The sequence below is a fragment of the Nomascus leucogenys genome, chromosome 7b, assembly GCF_006542625.1.
Source record: "Nomascus leucogenys isolate Asia chromosome 7b, Asia_NLE_v1, whole genome shotgun sequence".
NCBI classification, from domain to species: Eukaryota; Metazoa; Chordata; class Mammalia; order Primates; family Hylobatidae; genus Nomascus; species Nomascus leucogenys.
In genome coordinates this window covers 88,545,515-88,556,339 of record NC_044387.1, presented here as the reverse complement: position 1 = coordinate 88,556,339, position 10,825 = coordinate 88,545,515, and the positions used below count along the sequence as shown (strand labels likewise).

The following is a 10,825-nucleotide window of genomic DNA, read 5'->3' as shown; positions in this document are numbered from 1 at the left end:
TTTTGGTTCCAGGTTACACTCACCCATCCTGCCTCTGGTTTCAGTTCTGGCTAGATTGTGGCATCAGTTTAGGTTATTCCCCAAATCTGATCTCAGTGAGTATTTTTCCTTGTGGCTCCTAACTTTGTGAACCTTGAGAGACAGACGAGACCATGCTCTACTGATGGCACAAAAAAAGCATATCATAACTTCCAAAAGTCGTTGAGGCTGCTGTTAAAAGGTGAAGATAAAAACAGAGAGAAATGGCTTTTCTCACATAGCTTGGACAAGTAGTTGGTTAAGTACTGTCACAAAAAAAGAATAGCTGGAAGTCGAACACACACACACACATGCACACACACACACACTATATATATATAATTTGTTTTTGTTTTTGTTTTTTGAGACAGACAGACAGAGTCTCGCTCTGTCTCCCAGGCTGGAGTGCAGTGGCATGATCTAGGCTCACTGCAAGCTCCGTCTCCCTGCTTAACACCATTCTGCCTCAGCCTCCCAAGTAGCTGGGACTATAGGCGCCCGCCACCGTGCCCGGCTAATTTTTTGTATTTTTAGTGCAGACAGGGTTTCACCGTGGTCTCAATCTCCTGACCTCGTGATCCACCCGCCTCAGCCTCCCAAAATGTTGGGATTACAGGCATGAGCCACTGCGCCTGGCCACACACACTGTTTTTACACCCAAATCTCTTATACATCTAATCCAGGCAAGCATATATTGGGCTGCATTTTACTCGTTTATATCTTTTTTTTTTTTTTTTTTTTTTTTTTTTTTTGAGACAGAGTCTTGCTGTGTCACTCCGGCTGGAGTGCAGTGGTGCGATCTCGGCTCACCACAACCTCTGTCTCCTGTATTCAAGCGATTCTCCTGCCTCAGCCTCCTGAGTAGCTGGGATTACAGGCACCCGCCACTACACCCAGCTAATTTTTGTATTTTTAGTAGAGATGGGGGTTTCACCATGTTGGTCAGGATGGTCTCGAACTCCTGACCTAGTGATCTGCCTGCCTTGGCCTCCCAAAGTGCTGAGATTATAGGCATGAGCTACCATGCCCGGCTGCATTTTGCTGGTTTACATCTTTACTTATTTTTAAAGCCTACTTTAGATGATCACTCTAGCGTTATTGTAATTGTATAGGAGTCTCAAAAATTCCCCAAACAAGGATGGTCACACTGCATTTTCCTTGGTCTTTCAAATCATGATAAAGACAGCCTTGAGCAGACTCTCTTGTTGTAGGTTGTTGATGGTTCATATTTAAATAAAATCTATTCCAATGCAATTTTTCTATTATTATTCCATCATGCACAATTTATTTAATTGCTGATTAGATAGTAGGCAAATTCATTATCTACACTTTCATTCATAGTTTTCTTTGGCTTAGAATAATTTCAAAGATAGAAGAGAAAATATGATTGTATAGTTTTGTTATAGTGCCATGAACAGTACAAATTTATGAGAAAATTTCTATTTGGAAGTGTCTAGAAAGAGGAGTGCACAGTACTCCGAGTCCTCTTCATTTTAGTATTCCTCAGCATCACCAGCACAGATGGCAAGCAGTGCTTTCTTATAATGCCCTGAAGCAAAATTCTGAAAAGAAAAATATATTTGAAATAAAATATCGTAATAGTTCTAAAAAGGAAGCATAATTCCTCTGAACTGCACTATGAAAGAGCCATGGACCATTAGCATTTCTAAACTTATTTATTTACTTTTCTCTTCTCACCTAAAGATTTAACATGTCCTAAGTACTATTCCCACTGAAAGTTGTTGAAGAATAATGCTCTGGTTACAGTCAGTAGTATGTGGTTTATATAAAGTTGGTTGAACCTGAATGTGTATTTATAAGAACAATAACTTGCCTTAGAATTAAATATTCTCCTCAACTTTAGGAAGACGTACCCTAATATTATGATTATTATTGTTATAAATGAATGTAGAGAACAAATATGTCTCAAAAGATTTAAAAATGTTTATAATTATTAATGTAGTAATTCTACCTCAAGAAACATATATTAAGAAAGTTATTATCAATCATTGATAAGCACAAAGTTTTGTGCTAAAAATATATACACCATAACATTATGTATAATAGTGAAAAACTGAGAAGCAATGTATAATAATATGAGGTAGTTTGTGTACTTTATAGCTTACACAGCAGAATACCATGATTCAATAAAAATACTCTTTTACATAGCAAAACATATTATTATTTATATAGTTTTAGAAAATGACTGAAAGTATCTTTCTTAGTGTGTTCAGGCAGCTGTGACAAAAGTACCATAAACTGGGTGACTTATAAACAATAGAAATTTATTTTTAACAGCTCTAGAGGCTGGCAAGGCCAAGATCAAGCAGATGTGGTGCCTGCTGAGTGCCTGTCTCTCATAGACAGCCTTCTTCTCATTCTAAGCTCACATGGCAGAAGGGACAAAGGTGTTCTCTTCGGCCTATTTGATAAGGACATTAATCCCATTCATGGGCTCCACCTTCATGACCTAATCACCTCACAAAGACCCCACCTCCTAATATCATCACTTTGGGGTTAGAATTTCAGCAGACACATTTTCGGGAGACACAAACATGCACATCATAGCAGAATAAAAGTTTATTAATGATTATCTGTAGAAAATTAAGGCGGTTTTAATTTTCTTGTAATGGTCTTCTATAATTTCTATATTTTCCAAAATCAATGATAGTAATAAATATTATTATAAAATGTTTCTTTGTTAAGTATCAACTTTCATATTAAGGTGCTTTGGCACCAAGTCATGTAATGATAATTCAGTGCTTTAAATGTACATAGCAAAGTTGCATTAATTACATTTTCATATCAGCAGACTTTGAGGTGGTTGTGATTAATTATAATAAGTGCCTAAGAACTAATTTATTCCTTGAGAAAATGAATTATTCCATGCATTTCTCATCACTAAAAGAGTTTAGAGTTTTGAAAGTGGCTGTAGGAGAGTTTTACCAAAGATGAAGGAATAAGATTTCTCTTAACTGTTCCATCAACTCTTCCTCTTAGAAACCATTTCAGCTCTCCAGAGGCCTACAAAGTCTTCTGTATTATGTGATCTCTTGGGCTTTAGGTTGCTTCTAGATTACTCTTTCAATAAACTAAAACACTGTTTCTTGCAATTACAAATTTCAGATGAAAACAATGTGAACAAGGTAATAGCTCTTAGCTCTGCACAAAATATAAGTTAAGCTCTACTCTCATGTCCCTGTGCTCGACTTGGTTTAATGCTCTGCTCTCACCATCTTGAAATTCTTTAAACTTTTTTGAACAAGGTGCCAAGCATTTTTATTTTCTGCTAGGTTCTCAGTTAGGTAAATGGTCCTATATATTCTGAGGATTCTTTGTTAGGTTTTATCAAAATGCATGAAGTTTAAAAGTATCAGAATGAAAAAACTGGCTTGTTCAGCACTGAATCATTGCTCCTTTGCCCTTCAAGGGCTAAAGGGATAAGGATATGTAGAGTTGTATATAGCTAGGAACATTGAGTCCCTCCGAATTAGCAGTTTATGATATTTGACTGACTGCCCTGCCTTCTATGACAATATGAGAGGAGAGCTGAGCTGATTTAAGAAACCTCTTCAAAAGTAATGCAGCCTTTTGCAATATATATTTTTCCTGAGCCTGATCATACTTCAGAATTTAGGTCTTTAAGCACAATTACAGAGAATGAATATTTTGCATGACTGCATCAATGCTTCTGGGTAAAACATGTCAAAAAGGAATAAGTTCTGTCGCTGAGGTAAAAGGTTTTCTTTTTTTTTTTCTTTTTTTGAGATGATGGAGTCTCACTCTGTTGCCCAGGTTGGAGTGCAGTGGCGCGATCTCAGCTCACTGCCACCTCTGCCTCCCGGGTTCAAGCGATTCTCCTGCCTCAGCCTCCCTGAGTAGGTGGGACTACAGGCGTGTGCCACCACACCCGGCTAATTTTTTGTATTTTTAGTAGAGACGGGGTTTCACCGTGTTAGCCAGGATGGTCTTGATCTCTTGACCTTGTGATCTGCCTGCCTCAGCCTCCCAAAGTGCTGGGATTACAGGTGTTAGCCACCACGCCCGGCCGTGGTAAAGGGTTTTCTAAGTTAGCACCTGCTGATGTTCTAAAGACTGTGTAGAGGACAAAACTAGGTTATCCCTGTCTGAATAGTTAACTTTTTAGACTCTGCCATGAAGTTATTTGAATGAGAGCTTTTATCTCAGTTTCAAAAAGGAGAAAATGTGGGTCCAAATAAATCATGTGTCAGAAACTTACTCTGATATCATGAAATAGGGATTTTCCATATCGCTCTTTGTATCGTTTCCTTATGGTCAGCAGGTCTATTTCACTTCTGGCAATGAGAATCCTGATTACAGTTTTATTATGGAAACCAAAGTCCTAAAAGATACAGAAAAGTGGGGGAAATGAGAAATGAGAAGACAGCGTCCTAAAAGTCAGTCTGTCCCAAGTGGACACACTCCTTTTCTGTAGTCATTTTCTCTTCTTCCTGAGTTCTTCCAACACTGGCATCACTGGCCACACAGGCTGTGGCTGAGATCCTGAGCCATTTCTGTCACTTCTCCCTCTCCCTTACCGCATGCTGACAATGAATTATTCTATTTTCTGAATGCCTTGTGCTCTCTAGTCCAGTGCCACGACCTTGACTCTGACCCTTATCATTTCACCCTGATTCTGCAATAGTTGCTCCCCATTTCTAGCCTGGTTAACCTTCACACTGTCCCGCTCACACTGCATTATAAACTGCAAATCTGATCCTGTGGTCCTTCCAGGTAAGAATTCTTCCTTGGAGGGGAAGACATTCTCAGCTCTGTCAGGTGGACATTGATTTGTCTAAGAGAGCAATAACAATTTTATTTTCTTGTTATCATTGAGAAATTATAAAAATTAGAATTCTAGGTGATTCAAATATTTGCAGATTTAAATTCAAATGCAGAAAAATACAAAATCAATGTCTGTGTGCTAGCCCCAGAAATACTGTACCCTAACAAATCAGTTTCAAATTGTCTTTCCAAACGGAGTAATCGTGACATCTAGTGGCCAGAAAACAGAATCTAATTTTTGAAGCCTGAATGTTTTAAATGTATATTACTAATAAACTTTTCATAATTTGAGGTGGTTAAAATGAATAATCTAACAAGTATTCAAATTTAAAATGTAGATCGTTCACTTTAGAGTGCACTGGAGGAGAACACAGAATATATCTTTGGTTCAGGGGTGATTAAAGCAGCTTTTTGACAAATATTTGACATTAGCGGTCTTCATGTATCAAAAATTACATTACTTGAATATACAATCCTTCTTTGTACCTACAAACCATTTGTGAATACGCTTATCTTCCTTTTGCCTTATAACACATACACAGCAAAAATACAGTTTTCGTGTACTATTAGAATAAGTAGCCTTGAATTTGTGCATAATTGGAATCAAGGTAATTGTGATTATTTTCCCATAGTCATTCACAAGTGAAGCTTCATACTGTTGTTGTAATGGTTGGTTCTTTGAGAAAGAAACAATTGAAATCATCCTATAGCATTTCCCAATACACTATTTCAAATAAATGTTTAACCAAATCAACTGTTTCTCCTAGAAAATAGAATAGGAGAGAAGCAAGACTGTGAGCATTGATCTTCCTTTTGTGTTCTGGGGTTACCCAGGTTCTTCCTTTGCATAAATGAGAAAATACACTGCAAAAGATATATAATAACATACTCCTGACTATTAACATATTTTCCCAGCATGCTGACTACTTTTAAGAAGTATATCTGTTAAATTTACTTTGAGGATAAAACTGATTATTAAAATTAATGTATTATTGGATTATTTTTAATCATTTTCTTTGAGTTTTCAAGGCTACAACATGTGTATAATTATCTGTATGAGACTTTCTTTTTTTTTTTTTTTTTTTTTTTTTTTTTGAGACGGAGTCTCGCTCTGTTGCCCAGGCCGGAGTGCAGTGGCGCAATCTCGGCTCACTGCAAGCTCCACCTTCGGCATTCAGGCCATTCTCCTGCCTCAGCTTCCCGAGTAGCTGGAACTACAGACGCCTGCAACCACACCCGGCTAATTTTTTGTATTTTTAGTAGAGGCTGGGTTTCACCGTGTTAGCCAGGATGGTCTAGATCTCCTGACCTCGTGATCCACCCGCCTCGGCCTCCCAAAGTGCTGGGATTACAGGCAGGAGCCACTGCGCGCGGCCGAGACTTTCTTTTTCTGTTTCATGTAAATATGGATAAGGAGTGCATTATGTGATGCACTTAAATGTTTGTTTTTTAAAAAATGAATGCTCCAGGCCGGGAGCGGTGGCTCACGCCTGTAATCCCAGCACTTTGGGAGGCCAAGGCGGGCGGATCACGAGGTCAGATCAAGACCATCCTGGCTAACACAGTGAAACCCCGTCTCTACTAAAAATACAAAACAAAATTAGCCGGGTGTGGTGGCAGGCGCCTGTAGTCCCAGCTACTCGGGAGGCTGAGGCAGGAGAATGGCGTGAACCTGGGAGGTGAGCTTGCAATGAGCCGAGATCGCGCCACTGCACTCCAGCCTGGGCAGCACAGCAAGACTCCGTCTCAAAAAAAAAAAAAAAAAATGAATGCTCCAAAGTATGTGTGACTGAATAACACACTGAAGTATGAAAAACATTTCCATTTAATTACAAAAATAGATTTAGAGTTTATGGTTTTCTAGTTATCACTTTAAATACTTTTTGAAAATAGCACAATGTTTAAAAATATCCATTGACATAATTTCGTGTATTGAAACGTCATGAACGTGGTAATTTCTTGCTGAGAGTTTGTAATATTTTGACATTTTCTGCTTAATGCCATATGTTTTGTACTTGCATAAGTCTGATGTGGGGCTCTTTGGAAACATACAAAAACATTTGAATTTACCAGTTTCTGCAGATATTAAATAATCTCTAAAGTGCACAGGGAGATACACCCCAAATATGGTTCCCTAAATTTGATACAGAAAGCAGAACATTATTTTTATCTGACATGTCTTATTTTTTGTGTCTAAACCAGTTTTTTTCACTTGGGTGTATTTTCTTTGTACATATACAAGTTCAAAAATGGTAATGAACATTTAAATGATGGAAGTAAAATTAATCCTTTGAGAAAACAGACACAATTTCTGGAGAAATTTTAAAAATATATGAGTCTTACTTACATGAATTGCACTATATAATCTGTAAGCAAAATAGGCTGGTTTGTCTCGAACACAGAGAACTAGGAGAAATCAGAGAGAGAAGAAACATTGAGAGTGAAAACATATTTTCGTCAGAATTTGAGAAACAATAACACTTTTCCTCTTACAATTCTTACGTTGTATTACAATGTCAACACTTAGAATAATGGTAACACTATAAGCCACAGGAAAAAAATATAAAGCAACAACATTATAATGAGTCATGCAGATTTTCACTTGGTCTATTTCTATCTGTTGGAACTCTTGTTAGTTCCTTCATGTAGCCTTAATGAAGAAAACTTTATCATCTTTATCTGAAAATTTAATCAATAGAGCTTCAAAGAGACCTAGGTTATTAACACTATTATAGATTATTATTATTATTTTAGGATTCAATATGATATAGCTCCCATGTAATTTGTTCATCTATTTGAATGCTATTTTTAGTAACTTATAGATTTGTGAGTAGACCTGAAATCTCTTAAGGGGAAACTATGAAACTATGGACCACAAGTGGTCTAGACCAGTTCTAGGAGTTATCTAATAAAAACTGCTAAGGCAGTAGAACAGCCTAGAGCCTGGTCAACAGTTACCCTGCTGGAAGTCAGTTGATGATCATAAACATTCAGTAGTGTTTATTTGAAGAGGTTAACAAATTAATACATGAATAGGTGATGTATGAGAGGCTATAATTTCTAGCCAGAATGAAATCATCATAACAGTATTTCCCTGGTAGTTTAAGTAATTATTTTAGATTGTGAGATTATACCCTCATCTTTTCTTTCATTTTTAATACACGAAACCTTCATAATCACTCTTGAGTCACTACTCCTTAAAAGCTCCTTGAAGGCAGCGAACTTTTGCTATTTTTGTTGTTTCATTGTTCTAGCTGCAGTGCCTAAGTCAGTGTCTAGAACAGTAGGTGCTCAATAAATGTCTGCTGAGTGAATAAATAGTTGAAATGTTTTCTGCCATTTCTAATGTCCACCACTTCTTCTCTTATGCCCACTGCTTTGTGGCGGGGTTCTATAGTGGAAAGAAAGCTATCTTGAGATTCAGATATTATGAGTTTTAGTCATAACTTTGTTGCTAATCAGCTAATAGGCTTGGAGGCAGTCACTTAATTTCCTTAGGCATTGTTTATAAAATGAAGGATTTTGTTGTGATATATGGTTATTAAATTTTGTAGAGAATTTTCTGGAATAAATGTAACATTTTCAGAAAGAATACACAGTTATTAATAGTCATCTATTGCATACTATTTTAGGGGTTTCATCAAACTGTTTTCATGGAACCCTAGCTTGAGACTTCTTTACTAGATAAGCTACAAAAATTCCTTTATCTGTCAGCTCTCACGCCCACGTATGCCTCTGCCATTCAAGGATGGAAAATCACAATATTCATTTATTCAACTAGTATCTAAGTGATTACTTGACTATGCCTTCGATGGAGATATTTCACAATGACCCCCTTTGGTCATCCCTGAAATGTGTGCTGTCAACTTACCAGCACAGTATAAGACAAAGATAGTTCTATTGCACAGGTAGCTCTATTGCAGTTTTTCTGGATAACTCGCCCTGTTTTGTCCTCTATGGAGGGATATCATTTCTTACTTAGGAAGGAGCAAGAGGTGTGCCACTATCACAATAGCCTGAGGAAAATCACTACTTGGTAAATCTGTTTTATGGTAGGATTTACTCCTAAACCAAAATTTATTAGTAATGGTCACTAAAAAATCCTTTTCCTCCTAAAGAGAAGAAAACCACACTGTTAAGTATTTATCGGCTCTTGAACAAGGCAATGCAAGTCAGCAAAGATAAAATGGATTGAACAGTGTGAGAAGCCAATTCAAAGAGAAAATATCTGAGAATGATGTGTTTTCTGGTATGAAAGTTGAACTAGCTGTTAGGGAAGGGTATCAGTTCGTTAAAGTTATCAGGTTGCCAGTTTAGTGCATTTTATTAGTAGCTGATGTACTCTTCCCCTATGAAGTTTATGTCCTTTTAAATAATAAAATTCAAGGGAAAATGACTCGATCAAGAGCTTACTCATGCATCTTTAGTTCAATCAGAGCCACTCAGCATTTATTGAGGAATAAAATGTCTGCTGTGCTTCAAATAATTTATTACTTACCAATTGCAACCAGCAGCTCCTGAAAGTATCCATCATAACATTCATTAATGGCATCTACCATGTCTTGCCCAGAAATATTTTGAAATTCCTGGAAAACTTTGACAAATTGATGCAATTCAAAGGAGATTTTGAAAACATTATAAATTTATCATACAAATTTTAGATCATTACACATAGTAAAAATCCATATTTTCCATAAAATAATTAATTAAAAGTACTACTGCCATCAATTATGTTTGCTATAAATACCATTGAAACAAATACAAATACTCTTAGTAGAATCAGCATAAATCTTGAACTTCAAAGACCTGTTATTATTCTCTTCTTCTGGGGAACAAATGCCACCTCCAGTGGGACCCACTAACTCACTGCTGATTTAAATTGAGAGGAAGCACACAACAAGCCATTATTTATGGACCAGTTATTTAGGACATATATAATAGGCTTATGTCAACAGCAAACTTCTTACTAGAGCTTAAATATGAGAATTAAGTGTAAAAGTCCTCTCTGTGATGATTAAAATAGCAGTCAAAATATCTATAAAGAATATTCTGAGAAATATGAAATCAACTTTATGAGTGTAGACTAGGGTTTACTAATTTAGAATTGTGTTAAATTAAGATTCCTTATTTCAAGAACTTAGTTATCTGACTATCCCAGGCAACTTTAGTTCTCATCCATTCGTCCTGACAATTAGAAGCAAGAAGATGTCTTTTCATTATTATTATTACGATTATCATTAAGACAGGTAATATCTCTTACTGACTTGTAAAGTCTAGATGTGGGATTGGGGTAGGGTAGGCCATCTGTTGAAAATTTTCAGCCATTTGCGTATTTTATATAGAAAAAGACAAATTTTTTTTAATAAAAGAAAAAGACACTGTAGTTTAGGGAATGTCAAACAAAGGGCAAACCAACATGAGTGCACCCTCTAAGACCAATAAGATTCTATCGATATTGCAGAAATCATGATATCAATAATAATGACCTTGATGCAGTATTGACTGTTAAACTATATTTACTATACATTTTTGCAAGACAACATATAATATCCCTAATAAGAAATAGCTAATATAGTTGAATAAATACTCCATCAAATACAGAGATTATTTTTAAAATGCTCAGTATTTGAAAGTTATTGGAAAAAATATTAAGGAAATACTTATTCCTTAGTAATGTCATTAAATAAGGCACATTTTATAAACAAAATTCAAAATAAGTACCTTTGAGATAACTGACTTTCCGCTATTTTCTTGTAATATTTCATTTTTGTTTCTAGTTAACCACCTTCTTTGTGTTATATAATTGGTCGAGTAGCTGGAAAGAAACCCAGTTAGTAATTACCCAGCCACAGCTGCTGGTAGCTCTTGTTGCACAGGATCATTTGCAGCATGGTTTTGTGCTCCCCCGTCTTCTGCTGACAGGCTTCCCATAGGACCTGGAACATTAGCCAGCACAGAAGCAGCATCAGAACCACTCCAGCCCATTGTAACCAAGGTTCTT

The 10,825-nt window shown here is 36.5% G+C and overlaps 1 protein-coding gene across 1 annotated transcript in view; it reads right to left on the bottom strand.

The window, feature by feature from the left end:
- Positions 1–1,280: 1,280 nt before the first annotated feature.
- The window catches only part of ANXA10 (annexin A10), a 97,159-nt gene continuing 87,614 nt past the window's right edge, over positions 1,281–10,825 (bottom strand). The window contains exons 8-12 of the mRNA XM_003257944.4: positions 10,667–10,760; positions 9,323–9,418; positions 7,172–7,230; positions 4,259–4,381; positions 1,281–1,580 (exon numbers count right to left, since the gene is read on the bottom strand). Coding sequence (XP_003257992.1) covers positions 1,512–1,580; positions 4,259–4,381; positions 7,172–7,230; positions 9,323–9,418; positions 10,667–10,760 — 441 coding nt within the window. The 3' untranslated portion in view covers positions 1,281–1,511. The remainder of the gene's footprint in view (positions 1,581–4,258; positions 4,382–7,171; positions 7,231–9,322; positions 9,419–10,666; positions 10,761–10,825) is intronic.